This window comes from Humulus lupulus, chromosome 5 (genome assembly GCF_963169125.1).
Source record: "Humulus lupulus chromosome 5, drHumLupu1.1, whole genome shotgun sequence".
In the NCBI taxonomy this organism is placed as follows: Eukaryota; Viridiplantae; Streptophyta; class Magnoliopsida; order Rosales; family Cannabaceae; genus Humulus; species Humulus lupulus.
In genome coordinates this window covers 116,846,417-116,863,750 of record NC_084797.1, presented here as the reverse complement: position 1 = coordinate 116,863,750, position 17,334 = coordinate 116,846,417, and the positions used below count along the sequence as shown (strand labels likewise).

Below are 17,334 nucleotides of genomic sequence, written 5' to 3'. Positions count from 1 at the left end.
ATGAATAACTTTCGTAAGTCATTCTTACTTTTGTCTTATTAATTTATTTATTTGCTTTAGTCTTCTTTTGTTTTATTTTATGAGCTTTCATTATGTAACAGTTTAACTCTACAAAAAAAGACAATGACTTTTTGTTATTTTTTTTCCTTTCTACGGCATAAGAGTATTCCTCACAATTATTTTAAATTATGATGCAAACTAACTTCTAAAATAGCATTATTTAGTAAAAGCAATGTTCATAACAGAAAACAAATATCTCTATATATGTAGCTACATGACTTATATCATATTATATAATATGTATATATTATTTGATCCCTATATATGTAGCTACATGCCTTCCTGCTCTCCGTGGCCACAAATAGCTAGAAACAATGAAGAGTCAGGAGAGTTTTTGCTTTTACATCATCAAACTATTTCTACATGCACCCAATTAATATGCTTTCTATTATCTTCTCCATCATATTACATAATATATGAATACATATATAGTACAAACTTTCATGTGCGACTGTCTTTTCTCTTTTTACAAGAGAATAAATAAGTTAAAAATTAGTATATGATAAACGAATATATGCATAATATAATAATATAAGTTAGGAATACAAGTTTCTTGAGTCTTCCTGAAGTGGTTTCATATATAAGCTTTCATATTTGTCTTGGAGTATTAATTTTTGTCTTTTTCTTTCTTACTATATATGTGTATATATTATTCCATAATTAAATACATATAATAATTTTATTTTATTTGTCTCTTTGCATATATTATATATATATATATGAGCAATCATTGTTATTGTAAATTGTTACCAGGTTCATTTCACTAAACTCCAAAGTTTATTTAATATATATTATATGGTTCCATATATATATAATAGTAAATTAGCACTAGTGTTTGGATTCCTATGGTGGCCACATTAATCGTGACTTATATTAGATTTTTTAGTTTCATTAGTGGTGTAACATTTTTCATATTTTATACATGTTCCTTTTTTTTTTTTTTTTTAAATCACATGCTAAATAGACAAAAACTTATTTTATTTAAAAAGGCTTTTGTTTATGCGGACAAAGAACATATTTTGAATGATGATCCTTCAATTTTATTCAACACTGTTAGTTTCGACTATTCTTTTTCTTAGTCCCTATAATGATATGATAACCATATATACTCAAAAATTTATATATAAAATAAATACCTTACTTATTGTATCATTTAATTTTAATTTTGTATTAATCTTTTAGGTATTGATTATACTCTTTAGGTTGTGGATTGAATTGGCAAGGAGCATTGCAAAGTTAATTTACTTGATTATTAATTGCAAGAGGTGCGGAAATATGTTCTCTTGACTCTTTTATTAATATCATATAAATATTAGAGAGGTTTAAATATCTCAAATATTTATTCATAGAGAAGTAGGTTCTGAGATTAATATTGTATGTTGCGATGATAACGGAAGGTTGAAAACTTGTATGTCTTAGAGAAGTAGGTTCTTGAAATTTTGTTTGTGTGTTGATATAAGGAAGAAAACTTTTTGTGTGTTGATCGAATTTGCTGCTTGCTTTTTTGTAAACCTACTTCCTATGATGTTTACATTATTTTCCTCTATGATATATGCACAATCTCCTTATGCAAATATATTAGACTATTATACTTAGTCTTTCTATAGATCTTCCATGATCAAATGCTTATTATGAAAGTTAAACAAGTAAATTTATCGATATTGATGTTTGATATTAGTATCAGATTACTTTTTGGGCCATTTTTTCTCTCTCGTGACAGTAACCCATTTGTGTTTATCTTCATCACTACACCAAATACCCATTTCTAAAACACATGAATATAATACTAATAAAAAAGTGTTGTGCTAGAGTACTATAATGGGCCACTTTGTGAAAAAAAGGGCGGTAATAAAAAAAGGGTGCCACTTAGATTTTTTTTCATTTCTGACCTCAAAATTTGTGAGACCCGAGAGAGTCCCAATTCTCATACCTTTTTTCCCCTTCTCCTTCTCGTCTCTCTCTTCCCTTCGCCCTAGCCGTACTCCCGTAACCACCATCATCCTCAGCTCCGACCACCTAACCACCATCCTCACACCCGTTTTTCTCCAAGCCAAGCTCCAAATCTCAAGCACCCGGAACCCAACCCCCGAACCAAGTGACCCCAGGTGTGAGCCCACCTCTGCGTGCCTTCGACCCAGTGGTCTCATCGTTCTTGGAGATCGTCGTTGGACAAACTACCAAGACTGCTAGGCAGTTCTTGCAGGTTTCTCTATCTCTCTTTCTCAATTTGTACTTGCCTCCATTGGTCTTCTGGTTTATTTCATTTTGGTTGTGTTGAAATCGGAAGATTTTGATTGAGAATTGGTCTTTTGGAGATAATTTATGGAATTTTGTTGGGAGAACATGCCAAAAGTTGGAAGCTTGAGGAGGCTATTCAATTTTTTTATATAGGCAGTGAAGGCGGCACTGTAGTGGGAGGATCGTCTTCTCAATTTCCGCCTACAGAAAATATTGAAGCTTTGGCCGAACAGACTGCTCGGTATGTTAGATGCATCAATTTCTTTATGTATTTATTTTTCTTTGTTTTATGTGTCTCGTTCTGCATTATTGTTTATGCTGGTTTAGAATGATTCGACTCGGTGAAGCCGAAAGGAAAACAGTATTTTTGGCAGAGTCCTGACCTGAGCTTCTGTTCTCTTCTCTTCTATATATAATTTTTTTCATTATATTGAGAGAACGAGAACGAGATTGAGAGATAAACAAGGCTATGGAGCCAGAATCTGGGATTTCCACTGCTCACCGCTCGACTTCTACTACTATAGGCCAGGTTTGTACCAATCTTTTCACGTCTTTATATATATATATGTATGTATGTATAAAGATGAGAATTTTGGGGAGCGAATCTTTGTTAGATCTTGTGATGGGTTGGTGATGATGATTCTTAGTGTTGTTTACTGATAACACTTTTTGTTGCAGCAATTTTCATGGCCGAGGATGTCGAGGAATTTGTTACTAGCTTATCAGAGCTTTGGTGTAGTTTACGGGGACTTGGGTACTTCACCTCTTTATGTTTACTCAAGCACATTTTCTAGGAAGTTACAAAAACATATTAGCCAAGATGCAATCTTTGGTGCTTTTTCATTGATATTTTGGACTCTAACTCTTATCCCTATGCTTAAGTATGTCTTTGTCTTACTCAGTGCTAATGATAATGGTGAAGGTGAGTGTTTTGCTTCCTCCCTTTTCATTCAATTTTATTCAATTCAATCCAATTCAATTCAATTTCAATTTCAGTTTTTGTTTCATTTTGATTCATTTCAATTCAATTCATTTTCAGGTGGGACCTTTGCTCTTTACTCACTGCTTTGCCTCCTTGCTAAGTTTAGTTTTCTTCCGAACCAGCAAGCAGTTGATGAAGAGCTCACTGCCTATAAATATGGTCCATCTTCTCAGCATGCTAGTTCCTCTCCCTTGAAGAGATTTTTGGAGAAGCATAAAAGGTTAAGGACTGCCCTTTTAGTTGTTGTGCTGTTTGGAGCTTGCATGGTCATTGGTGATGGTGTCCTTACTCCTGCTATCTCAGATCAATTTTCTAATTGCTTATTTTGCTTCATATGTAACTACTGGTACTATTATTTCCTTGTCTCTATTTAACATCTTTGTAAAAAAAAAAAATTGCAATTCTATCTTCGGTTTCGGGGCTTGAAGTTACAGAAAATAAATTAACTAGTGGTAAGTTGTCATGTTTTGCTATATATATACATATATTTTATTTTCACTTTGATTCTTTATGAGTGACTTAACAAACTATGTGCTGCTCATTGTTTTTAGGTGAACTTCTCTTGATTGCTTGTTGCATCTTGGTCGGTCTGTTTGCTCTGCAGCACTGTGGCACACATAGAGTTGCCTTTTTATTTGCACCTATCGTATTGATCTGGTTATTTTCCTTTTTTTTCTATTGGTCTCTACAACACAATACATTGGAACCCAAAAGTTGTTTATGCTTTTTCACCCCATTATATTGTCAAGTTCTTTAAGGAGACTAGTAAAGATGGTTGGATTTCTCTTGGTGAGATTCTTCTTTCTATAACTGGTATGTGCTATATCCTACTTAATGGAAATAAACATCATTTTCATTGGCTTTGTTATGTTAAATTCCATTATGCCACTACTCATCTTTATAAGTCTGGTTAACCATTAAGTTCTATGTAGTTTACTAAGGACAAAATGTCGTTATAATACCCTAAAAAAAATGTCGTTATAGTTCTAGAGTATATGTTTCTATTAGTTAAATTAACGATAGGCATTTTCTAATTCCTTCCAGGAACCGAAGCTATGTTTGCAGACCTTGGTAATTTTACTGATTTGTCAATAAGGGTGAGTTTTATATTATTATAATTTTTTTTTGACTAAATATATTGAATTTCTTTTCTACACATAATAGGAAACATGTACATATTGGCTGGTTTGGAAAATTTAGTTTGGTGCAAGGCAAAGTAAAAGGAAAAACCACATGAATTAGAACCTGGTAGGAAAAATCCAAGTAAAAGGAAGACCAAATGAGATCCAAGAGCGTTAGAATGACTGGTTGGGCTCTTGGTTTGCTCTCATAAGATCGGGGTTTGATTCCTCATGAGACCTTCCTAGAAATTTGTTAGAGTTTCCTGCCTCCCCCAAAGATTGTAGGTTCAATGGGAGAACATGTTAAAAAAAATTGAAATAAAAAACCAAAAAAGAGGACCAAATGAGTTAGCAAGTCATGTATAGAAGTAACTCCATTAGATGCTGCTGGAAAAGTAGAGCATAGTGTTGAAGATATTTCTTCAAAATCAAGCGTTTATACTTCTGTATTTTATTTACCCCAAATCACTGTGCTTTTGCAGGCCTTGTTCACCATGATGTAGTAAATGCTTTTTGGCTATCAACAAATGATAGTATGGTTCCCTTTTTTGTCTGTGCAGCTTGCGTTTGCTTTTGTTGTATACCCATGTTTGGTTGTACAATACAAGGGTCAAGCTGCATACTTGTCCAAAAACCCCGATAAGATTCATTACAGCTTTTATAATTCAATCCCTGGTTAGTACTCCCTGACATTCTTAATATTGCTTCCAGAATTGCATTTTAATATATGAGTTGCTCTAATTGTGCTTTCTGTTCTTGCTTAAATTGCAGAATCTGTATTTTGGCCGGTGTTTGTTGTTGCCACGCTAGCAGCTATTGTTGGCAGCCAGGCTGTTATAACTGCTACGTTCTCCATCATCAAGCAATGTCATGCCCTTGGTTGCTTTCCAAGAGTCAAAGTTGTCCACACCTCAAAACACATATATGGGCAGATCTACATTCCATAAATAAACTGGATACTCATGATCCTTACTCTTTCCATAACCATCGGATTTCAGGATACAAATTTAATTGGAAATGCTTATGGTATGATGCTTGTCGAATCTATACTGTTTTCTTATAATTATTATTGTTTCCAAGTTTGCCAAGTAAAAAAAAGGTTTGCTTTATAAAAATATAAAAAGCAACAATGTTTTTTCCTTTCTTATCCATCTGTGTAAAACTGTTATTGGAAAGGTTGTAATATTGGGTAGTGAGATCATTGAATGGGTAATTTTACCTAAAAGTTTCATCACATCTCTTGATTGTGAGCAACATAACTATAATTTTTCTTTACTAATTGTGTCATAGTTTGATTTAGACAGGATAATTTCTAAAGGATTCTTCTGTTGTATGAATAGATATATGAATTGGGTTGGAACTGGGACAATTTAGAACTTTTAGCACAGGGCAGAAACTTCATGTTATGATAAATGGCAGTGTAAGTAACATCTCATTCAATGGAAGTCTTAAAGGCAGTGCTAGTATAACAATAAAACTTTTTCTATAAGCCCTGCTAATTTAAAATTGTATTTGTCCTCTGTTTTTGCTAGTCTACTTAGTTTTGTTTCCTCAACTGAAATATATGAGTACTGCCCTGTTTTTGTTTCTCAGGCAAGTAAAAAAGCCTTGGATCCAGTTGCTTCAGTTTATAAGTACTGCCTTGTATCAGTATCTAACATATTAACTTCAACATGCCAAAATGAGGTTAGCTGTCTCCATTTTCAGCGTTCAAGTCTAGCACTAATCCATATTGCATTTTTTTTTCTACTTTTGGGTATAAACTTATATATGGCTCTTTCTTGCATGAAGTTTGGGGTGAATTTTAGTTAGTCATTTTAAAGTCAACACCATACGTTTGCTGTTTTAGCGTGTTCGAGTTAATGCATTTTCTTTCCTGATAATTAATTTTTTTATTTGAACAACTGACCCATTGTTTCTCATTTAATATATTTTAATTAATACACCATCTAGGTTGCTGATTTGAAAGATTATGTAAGGTTTATTCTAAGAATAAACGAATTGTACTGAAAAGAACCAAATCTTGCACAAAGTCTAGGTTAATTTGAGAAAACTTAGTAAAAACTCCCAGAGTAGAAATTCTAAACTTTAAACAGTAACCAAATTCTTCTATATATCCCTTCCAAGTATTCTCTTATACTATTTATAGACTAACAATAACACTTACTAGCCAACCAATAGAACTTGAGTAAATTTACAAGTCAACACACTAATCCTATATAGCTCTATTCAATATCTGATGCCTAACAAAATGTTTGCAAATCTTATAGTTTTAGATGGCTTCTTTGATGTGATTACTGATTATTGGCATTTTAAGTTTTTTTATATTGTAAATATATGCAGGTTTCTGCCAGTTTAGTCATGGTGCATTTGATTGAGAAATTAGCTGCTGGTGATACTGGAAGTTTATCTGTATCAATACTTCAGAAGATGAGCACCATGTCTAAAAAGGTTTGCTGCTTCCCTTTTAAGATTGGTATAGTTAGTTTAGATAAATAGTTCAGGCATGTTGTCCTAAATTAATTGGGAAGTATTGAGCTCTTTGAGGGCTCATTTTAACTAAAATCTTAACTGGAACTTGTTCACTTTCTTTCAGTTTTTCATAAATTTTAGGTAGCATAATATCTCTATTTTTTTTAATTCCATTTGCAGCTTAAAAGTCATCCTGCTTTCTCTGAATTGTTAGCCCAATATTCACAGAGCGGTTATAGGTATTAAATTCATTTTTGTTGTAAATCAAAGCATATTGATTCATGATACCATTATTGAACTTCTGAAAAAGTTTTGGAGCTCATTTGTTTAATGGTCATTAACTACATGAGGTGTTCCTCTTATTTAGTATTTTAATTTATATTAGACTGAGCATAAACTTCTTAGTTGCATGAGTGATCTTTTTGAAAGTCTTTTTAAGTTATGATAGGTTTCTTACATTTTGTGGTGTATCTCTCTGTTTAGAGATAGAGTTCATCTCTTAAATTACCAAAATACAAGTTTCTCTCAGCACCATTGATCTATTTCTCTTCATTTTATTTGTAAATATGATTTTGTTTTTCAGCATTTGGGTTAGCATTTATAACTTGAATTTCAAATTGGAAGGTCACTTTTGTTTTAATACTATGAAAATTTCAGGGTCATGTATAGTTTCTTATGTAAATGATTTCTAAACATGAGCTAACTATCTTTGGCAGAGAAACCAGTTATGATAGTTATTTATATATATTTATATATAAGAATAAAAGAATATCATTAAATATGATAGTTTATATATAGCAGTATAGTATCTACAGTCCCAACTGACTGTTTTGAGTCATCAGACTCATCACCATAGAGAAATTCTCTACTGATTCTCTCTTATTTTATTGTTCATCTGAAAATTCCCTAGCTCTTTCTTGATAGCTCTCTTATTTTATTGAACTAAAACAGATAAGTATTTATCTTAGTTTTCCATTTTCTTCTTTTGAAGTTTTCAATGTATCATTTAAGAAAAGACTGTAAGTTTGTTGTTGTGGTGGCAAGAACTTTTGTTCTTAGTAATAAAAGGACTTTTTTTTTACAATGTGCAGGTATATTGAGATGATTTCTTTGGAGCAATTCTTGACAACATTTGTAGTTGAGGCCTTTAGAATGGAAGAATGTATTTCACTAATTTTGGTATACATTTCTTGTTTTGTATTTAGTGATAAAGGAATCTGAATTGTGCATAAATTATGTTGTAATATGATTTCTTAAGCCTATACTAGTAGACTAAATATTGTAATTACATTTGAGTAATTAATAAAAATCTATTTATGTTACCTTATTTGGCTTCAACTTTCATATTTGTTTTCCTAGTTTTGTGTAAGTAAAAAAATATTATGTTTCTCTAAGCTAATATAACACGTGTTATACTAAAGTGTAGTATAACACAAAAAATTTGTTATACTAAAGTGTAGTATAACACAAAAAATGCGTTATACTAAAGTGTAGTATAACACAAAAAAAGTGTTATATAATCGACTATAAATAACATAATTAAACACTTATCTATATATTAAAATAACACAGAAAATGTGTTATCGTTGACAGTACAATAACACATCTGTATAACACTGATAAAGTGTTATGTAAAGTACCCTGACCTACGATAACATAGTCGGTCTTAACACATCAGAAAGTGTTATCGTATGTTTTGATAACACATTTTTGGTGTTATTAAAAGCATTTTTTCTTGTAGTGAAGGATTGTTATTTGCACTTAATGTTTTCATAATGCTCCGTCATGTTTATTGTTTTAAGCTATTATGTATTGTTCCCATAAATCCTTCAGAGGTTTGACTGTTTAAATGCCAGAATGCTCAATTTTTTTGTTTTGTTTTTTTTTCTTCTATTTTTGACTTCACTGGATTACTCATGTTGCAGGTTTAAATGATTGACTGGTCGAAATGAAGTAGTTGTGTATGCTCGAGACTATAAGTTTTATTCTCCAAGACATAAATTTAGGCGTGTTGCTTCAAGTTCTGTGTCTAACATCCCTGGTTTACCTGTAAGCATTAATAGAATTTGTCACATGATCATAGGAAAGTAAAAGCCACTTAATTAGTTTACATGTGTATATGTATATATATGTGTATATTTCTTAATCTAATTTGATGGTTAGTTTCATTCATCTGATCTTAAGAAATTACCAACCACTTTGAAGATAAGATACTACCATGTAGAATGGCTTCACACACATCTTTATGTTCAGCTCTAACGATTTAACCCTGCCAAATAAACTATTTTGACCTTCAACTGATAAGAAGTAATTTAATGAATTTTATGGTTTTTTTGTATCATTTAATTTTAATTTTGTATTAATCTTTTAGGTATTGATTATATTCTTTAGCTTGTGGATCGAATTGGCAAGGAGCATTGCAAAGTTAATTAAGTTGATTATTAATTGCAAGAGGTACGGAATTATGTTCTTTTAACGCTTATTATTAATATCTTAAAAATGTTAGAGGAGTTTGAATATCTTTGTTGACGCGGCTCTTCGCCAACAGGAAATTAAGAAAAGAAGAGAAAGGGATTAGTGATTGGGTTGAACCGAAACAGATATATGATCTTAGGAAATGAAATGGTGACTCAAAGTACGTTTTTTGAGTGGTTCAAAGGTTAAAATCCTTCTACTCCACTAGTCAGTATTATTGATGTATACTGAATATTTGATTACAGGTCCTTTTTTACAATAAAGAATCCAACCTCTATTAACTCCCAAGGTCTCCATATTTATAGGAGAAGGCACCTGGGAGTTGGTAAGAAGGTCATTCCGTGACCTTCTTACCTATCATGTCAATTCTGTGACAATCATGATTAATTCCTAAACCTGACACATAAGTGAGGTCAAATCAATAGGTAAGGAGATAATGGGCCGCACGGCCCAACCTAGTCGTGGGTGTCTAAATACGCACGTTCCTGCTGCGTGTCTGAGAAGTCAGGGATATATCAAACACGTGACATCTGATATATGCACGTTTACCTTGCGTGGTTGACTTTATAAAGGGTCATGGCCTCCAACCCCAGCTCATGCTACGATCTGGGTACTGAACTCGACCTTCGGCCTTCAGAGCCCGGATTCCCTCCTCAAGCCACCAGAGGCGAACCCTCAGGTTACCTCGAGCTAAGGAGGTACGATCTTATGACGGCAGCTCCGGTTTTGGGGATGTCCACGAGATAATCATGATTAGGCCGCAGCTCAGCTCGCTAATCAGCCCGTGGGAAAATCAGGGCGTACATCTGCCCCCCAAGCCCCTGCTCATGGTATACGATGTTGTATAAGGCCACAGTAGGGACTTTTAGGCTTCCCCATGAACTCTTCACATTCCACATTTTACGCAGGCGCCTGATACGTGGAACATCATGGTTAGTGACGGTACGTTTTCCGAGAACCGCATTTAATGGCCTAGCCTATGCCTAGCCGTCGTTTCGTATTTCGAGTGGAGGGTCTTGGATCCCACATCAAGGCCATCCAATGGCCTTTTTTACGTGCCCCTTCGCGTATATAACAGGGGTGTCCACCCTACGCATGGGCCACCCTTTTATTTGAAATTTCTCAGAAACTCTCTCCTTCTTCTCTCTTCGTCTCAGAAGAAAAAACCCTCTTCTTTGTGACTACCATTTTCAGCGTTCAAGAAGCTCAGGCGTGAGGACTCCTTCAAAGCTTTGGAAACAAATACTCCGGCAAAGCTCCCACCTAGGCGACACCTTCATCCACCTCCCAACCAGACACCGTAAGTCCTCTGACCATGTGTGTTATGAAAATATTTTTCACTGTAGCTTAGGTAAATATTTACTGTAGCCACATGCAAGGGTTTACTGGTTTTTGTGGGTACGAAGGGTGAAAGCCTTTTAGGTTAGGGTATTTTTGCTGTAGGAAATCGTTTTAGGAATATGGCTTACAGGATGCATTTTCTGGGGAAAATTTCTGGGTAGGAGTTTTGGAATTTTGGGTGCAAAACCGGGTAGCTTAGGGGACACGCTTCACAGGCGGTTTTTCCTTTCATGCCTATTGGAACTTTCCCTCTAAGGAAAAATTTTAACCTGACCCTCCTGACACACGAATTCTGAGTAATCGGGGATCTGTTGGGAGCACAGGCGCGTGCTCATTGAACCGCGTGGTCTCACTCTCCACGAGCTGGGCTTATCTCAGCTCGTGCAAAGAACACTCCTTTTGACTCTTCCTTATGCTTAGGTCACCTTTTCTGAAATCTTTTCTTTTGTTCATTAGGCGACCAGATGGCACCGAAGAGGAACGCTCCAAAGAAGACCGTCGGCAGCTCGGCCTCTCAGCAAGAAAAAGGAAAGGCGGTGATGCCAGATTCCCCGATTCCCGACTTTGGGCCGGCAGTGGAGCAGGAGCTCGAGGTGGCTCCTGATGCATTCTTTGAGGCAGAGAGGATCGTCTCAAAGATGACCGACCAGACGAAGATCAACAAGCTATTCCTCTCCCACAACATCGGGCTGGGGAGAGCATCAGTGATTGCCCGACCTCCCGCGGAAGGCGAGCGGAGCTACGCGCCGCTCGACGAGGAATTCGCGACCTGGAGCGGCGAGCACTTCAAGGCGGGGGCCTTCCTCCCGCTGGACCAGTATTTTGCTGACTTCCTAAATTATGTGAAGTTGGCCCCATTTCAGCTCCCCCCCAACTCTTATCGGTTGTTGGCGGGGTTGAGATATTTATTTTTGAAGCACGAGTGGGAGGTCCCCACTTCTGCGGATATTTTATATTTTTTCTGCCTCAAGGCCAGCCCGGATCAGCAGGGGCGAGGCGACGGGTTTTATTACTTGACCTGATTTCCCAACACGGCTGCGTTCATCGAGCTGCCCAGCCACCCCAACGAATTTAAGGATCAATTCTTCATGTCGACGGGGTTCAAAAACTGCGAGCTCCATTACTTCAATCGCCCTCGTAAATTCTTTTCATCCTTAGCTCGTAAGTTAAGTTTCGTTTAGCTCCTCCTGTATCCCTTTTTGACTTAGATTGATCTTGCAGCTATCTTCGCGAGGACAGAGAAATATGTGACCCTCGGGGCCTAGTACGAGAGACTGGCGGGCTTGCCCCCCAGCGAGAAGGATTATCGCGTGTTCATGACAGACGAGACAATGGTGGCCTGCAAGCTGATTTTCCCAAATCAGACTCTGAACCTAAGGAGGCCCCGGGGGCTTCCCCCAGTCTGCGATACCAGGCCCATCATCGTGGAGGAGGTCACGGGACATGAAGATGAGGAGGACGAGGACGACGAAGTTCCCTCGTGAGGAACAGGAAGCGGGCGTTGGAGGTCACCCAGAGGACGGGCGAGGAGAGGATCCAGTCCGGAGCAGCCGTGGGTCCTTCTGGCCAAGGTAACCCTTACTTGTTTAGGAGTTTAGATAGGGCCACAGCAGACCCCCGGCTAGCTAGGTTCAATCCTAGGCAGCTCGTCCATCGTCACAGAAGTGATCCGGACCTGAAAACAACCCTGCTCCACTGCGTCGACCGGCTTGTGTTGGACTATCAAGATAGCCGGCCTAGGGGTACCGTAGTAGTAGATAACACCCTAGCCTTTAGGTCGATCCTATTCGAGGAGTATGGGACCAACCTTCGGTCATGGACATCACTCCGGACAGGTGCCGTAGCTCCGGGGCTTAGGCAATATGTAGAAGAATCTAGCCCGGAACCAGAGTTAGATCCAGAACTTGCACCAGCTCGGGAGATAATCGACTTAGATTCTCCCGCGGGAGCTCCGAAGCCGATGGTCGTAACCATATATTCTTCTAGCCTGGGGGGTAGGATCCCTTTTAGTATACATATACTTTAATTTCTCTTTTTCCCCCTTTGTTTTTGTTTCTGTATGATTGCTAACTCTTGTTCTAACCATGGCTTTGTTTTGGCAGAAGAAATTTCTCAGTCCGAAGAGAGCCTGCGAGGTGTGTTTGCCGGGGGGAACCCCCCAGCTAGGGCCGCTGGGCCAAGAATGAAAAGGCTCTGGACGTCCAAGCACACCGCCGGGACCCCCACCAAGTCTCCTGCAAAGGAGAAGGAGCAAGCCTCAGCTACCCAAGTCGTGGGAGTGGTTCCTCCTGCTGCAGGGGGAAGCAACATGCCCCCACCTCCTCCGCGAGCTCTGGCCCCTGTCCAGGATGCAGGGGCAGAGCCCGGGGCTTCGGCGATCGCACCCTCCGAGGTACGCATCCCAGTCAATCCCCAAGACCTGGAGAAGATCCCAGAGCCCTTCCGGGGAACGGTGTATGAGTCGGCGAACTACGCCGTCAGCCACATATACAAGTTCAATGAGAAGGAGCTGCGAACCATCGAGACAATGAGCCCGGTGGGCGTGATGGAGTCTTCAATGGGCATGACCCTAACGGTAAGCTGACTTTAACCTTTTATGGCTTTTTATTATTACACTTTGCCCTGTTTTTTCTTTCTTCTCTTTTTTCTAAGGTAATTGTCCTTCATCTCTCGCAGGGCGTCGTTGCCCTTCACCGGAGTATCTCCAGGGCCAAGGCTCAGCTCGAGGAGATGAAGAGCGAGCACCAGACTTCTCTGCAGGCGGCTAAGGATGCCTTGGCGGCCTTGCAGGCCGAGCTGGAGAAAACCCACCCAAAGGTCCAAGAGCTCGAGGCCGCCCTTGCCACCGCACGGACAGACCTAGATTCCGTGAAGGCTGAGGCCAAGGCCGCCCTGGAGGCTGAGCGGACAACTTCGGAAAAGGCCTTGGAAGACCTGTTCTACCATTGCTGGGCCTACAATCTAGACGCTGACTTCTCCTTCCTGTCAGCGAGCCTCTGGGAGCGCTTGCTGGAGAAGTTCCAGGCTCGCCTCGATAAAGAAGCGCCCTCCGAGGCCGGGGAAGGCTCTGGCGCAGCTGAACGGGGTGAGACGGCGACCTCCAAGGGGCCACCTGGCAGAGCTTAGGGCCTCCTTCTCTCGTGCCCTTTCTTCCAACATTTTTAACTCCCTTTTTTTTGTGTAACCTATGCATGAGGTGCTTCCACCTCGAGACAATTTAATTTTATTTTTGATTGATTCTTATTTTTGCCCCTACGCATTTTGGTTACAATTTTTGAAAAAACTTAGTTCGCGTTAATCTTTTTCCATATCTCGAGCTTCTTCAGGAAGAATAACGATCAATAGATTTAAATCAACTTCTAAGTTTTATGACCTGGTTATATCCAGGAACTTAATTTGAAAACTTAGTTCGTGTTAACTTTTATCCATATCTCGAGCTCTTTAGGAAGAACAACGATCAATAGATTTAAATCAACTTCTAAGTTTTATGACCTGGTTATATCCAGGAACTTAATTTGAAAACTTAGTTCGTGTTAACTTTTATCCATATCTCGAGCTCTTTAGGAAGAACAACGATCAATAGATTTAAATCAACTTCTAAGTTTTATGACCTGGTTATATCCAGGAACTTAATTTGAAAACTTAGTTCGTGTTAACTTTTATCCATATCTCGAGCTCTTTAGAAAGAACAACGATCAATAGATTTAAATCAACTTCTAAATTTTATGACCTGGTTATATCCAGGATAGGACTTAGTTCGCGTTAATCCTTACCAATATCTCGCATTTTTTAAGAAAAATAACGATCAATCGATATGAATCAACTTCTAAGTCGTTAAGGTGACCTGGTTATATCCAGGTACCATATGCCCCCCCCCCCCCCAAGTAACTAGGAAAGGGTCTTTCGTGGTTACTTTAGATTACACTTGAAACATGTACAAATATAAACAAAAAGCTAATTCTCATTGCCTAATACACAAAAAATGGCCTTCTAGGCCTTACAAGTGAATCATTGATAGTATTTCTTTAAATGGATGGCGTTCCAAGTCCGCGGGACTGCCCCTCCATCAAGCCGAGCTAACTTATAAGTTCCTTCCTTAATGACCTCGATGACTTGATATGGTCCTTCCCAGTTCGGTCCCAAGACTCCATCTTTGGGGTCCTTACCAACTCAGAAAACTCTCCTTAGGACCAGGTCGCCAACGCTAAAGGCGCGCCTTTTGACTTTGGAGTTGAAATAGCGAGTGATCTTTTGCTGATAATGGGCGAGCTGGAGTTGCGAATCTTCTCGCCTTTCATCAACTAAGTCAAGGGAATTGCACAGTAGCTCGTGGTTGCAGTCCTGGTCATAAGACTGGACCCTATGCGAAAGCACCTTAACTTCCACGGGGAGGACTGCCTCACTCCCAAAGGTTAGGGAGAAAGGAGTATGACCCGTAGGAGTCCGATGCGAGGTCCGGTATGCCCATAGGACCTAGGGGAGCTGTTCTGGCCAGACCCCCTTCGCTTCATCTAATCTCTTCTTGAGGCTCGCCTTTAGAGTCTTGTTGACAGCCTCGACTTGGCCATTCGCCTGAGGATAGGCCACGGAGGAGAAACTTTTCACAATTTCGTACCTTTCACAAAACTCGGTGAACAGGTCGCTGTCGAACTGAGTGCCATTATCACAAACAATCTTCTTGGGCAGGCCGAATCGGCAAACAATGCTTTTAACCACGAAGTCAAGCACTTTTTTGGACGCTATCGTCACCAAAGGTTCTGCCTCGGCCCACTTCGTAAAGTAGTCGACGGCTACCACGGCGTAACGGACCCCGCCTTTTCCAGTAGGGAGGGCGCCCACCAAGTAGATCCCACAAACAGCGAATGACCATGGGGATGAGATCAACTTCAGCTCGACTGGAGGAGCTCGGGAAATTGTGGCAAATCGCTGGCACTTGTCGCATTTTTTCACGTATGAAATCGAATCTTTAGACAGAGTTGGCCAGTAATAACCTTGCCTCAGGACCTTTAAGGCCAGGCTCTGCCCCCCAGTGTGGTCTCCGCAAAAACCCTCATGTACCTCCTGCAGGATGGCCTTTGCTTCGCCTGGAAGAACACATCGCAGGAGAGGTAGGGAATGCCCTCGTCAGTATAACACTCCATCTACCATCGTATACCTGGGAGCTTGATACAGGACTCGTCGTGCATCATTACATCCTTCAGGAAGCTTTCCCTCGATGAGATACTCAAGGATGGGGGTCATCCAGGTCGGCCTGGCATCGATCATCTCGACCTCCGTCCTGACATCTTCTATGCTTGGTTTTTCCAAGAATTCTATCGGTACTAACCCCAAGGTCTCTGTTTCTCCAGAGGTGGCGAGCTTGGCAAGATCATCTACGTTAGCATTCTGCTCCCGTGGTATCTGCTCGATCGAGCCTCGCCTAAACGCGGACAGCTCACCTTTTACCTTTGCCAGATAGGCGGCCATCCTGGGTCCACGTGCGTGATACTCGCCCAGAACCTGGTTTACCACGAGCTGGGAGTCACTAAAGCACTGGACGGAGCTCGTCTTAAGCTCCTAAGCTATCCTCAGCCCGACCAGCAAAGCTTCGTATTCGGCCTCGTTGTTGGAGGCCTTGAATCCAAATCTCAAGGCTAAGTGGAATCTATGTCCCTCGAGGGATATCAAAATGATTCCAGCTCCGGAGCCGTTCTCGTTGGATGAACCATCCACATAGATTCTCCTCGACGCCTGGGGCGAGGTGACTTGAGGTGAGTCTTCTGCGGGATCCTCCTAGAATCCCGTGCACTCTGCCATAAAATCGGCCAGGGCCTGACTTTTTATAGCAGTTCGCGGAGTGTACAAAATCTCGAACTGACTAAGTTCGATTGCCCATTTTAACAAACGTCCCGATGCTTCAGGTTTTTGCAAAACCTGCCTTAAAGGCTGATCGGTCATGACGTGTATTGAGTGGGACTGGAAGTATGGCCTGAGCTTTCGCGAGGCCGTGATAAGGCAGAACGCCAATTTCTCCATCAACGGGTACCGGGATTCAGCCCCGAGGAGTCTCTTGCTGATGTAGTAGACTGGTCTCTGAACTCGGTCTTCTTCCCGGACCAATACGACACTGGCTGCATCCTCAGTGACAGCCAGGTAGATAAAAAGGGGCTCTCATGCCTTTGGTTTGGATAGTACGGGCGGCTCGGCCAGATGTGCCTTCAGGTCGAGGAATGCGCTCTCGCACTCTTCTGTCCATTCGAACTTCTTGTTTCCTCGGAGCAGGTTGTAGAATGGCAAACACTTATCGGTGGACTTGGAAATAAATCGATTGAGGGCCGCCACTCTTCCTGTCAGGCCTTGGACATCTTTTCGTGTCCTGGGCGAGGGAAGCTCGAGCAGTGATCCGATCTTGTCGGGGTTTGCCTCGATTCCTCGGGTATTGACAATGAAACCCAGGAACTTCCCTGACGCGACACCAAAAGTGCACTTCTGTGGATTAAGCCTCATGCCATACTCCCGCAGTATCTTAAAACATTCTTCCAGGTCGGAAACATGGTTATCGTCAGTCTTTGACTTGACTAGCATGTCATCGACGTACACTTCCATGTTTTTTCTGATCTGGTCTGCGAACATTCTATTTACTAACCTTTGGTAGGTAGCTCCGGC

The 17,334-nt window shown here is 39.9% G+C and overlaps 1 protein-coding gene and 1 pseudogene across 1 annotated transcript; both read left to right on the top strand.

Moving 5' to 3' along the window:
• The first annotated feature begins 951 nt into the window (after nucleotides 1-951).
• Nucleotides 952-5,513, top strand: LOC133779404 (potassium transporter 4-like; annotated as a pseudogene).
• A 221-nt stretch (nucleotides 5,514-5,734) lies between these two features.
• Nucleotides 5,735-8,117, top strand: LOC133780565 (uncharacterized). The gene is made up of 5 exons (XM_062220230.1): nucleotides 5,735-5,821; nucleotides 5,995-6,087; nucleotides 6,745-6,852; nucleotides 7,054-7,112; nucleotides 7,965-8,117. The coding sequence occupies exons 1-5, from the start codon at nucleotides 5,807-5,809 to the stop codon at nucleotides 8,092-8,094; spliced, it is 405 nt and encodes a 134-aa protein (XP_062076214.1). The 5' UTR covers nucleotides 5,735-5,806; the 3' UTR covers nucleotides 8,095-8,117.
• The last annotated feature ends 9,217 nt before the right edge of the window (nucleotides 8,118-17,334 follow it).

Excerpts from the sequence above, each read along its gene's own strand:
- LOC133780565 (XM_062220230.1), top strand. Across the intron at positions 6,853-7,053 it reads TGAGCACCATGTCTAAAAAG|CTTAAAAGTCATCCTGCTTT; the intron begins GTTTGCTGCTTC and ends TTCCATTTGCAG. Across the intron at positions 7,113-7,964 it reads TATTCACAGAGCGGTTATAG|GTATATTGAGATGATTTCTT; the intron begins GTATTAAATTCA and ends TACAATGTGCAG.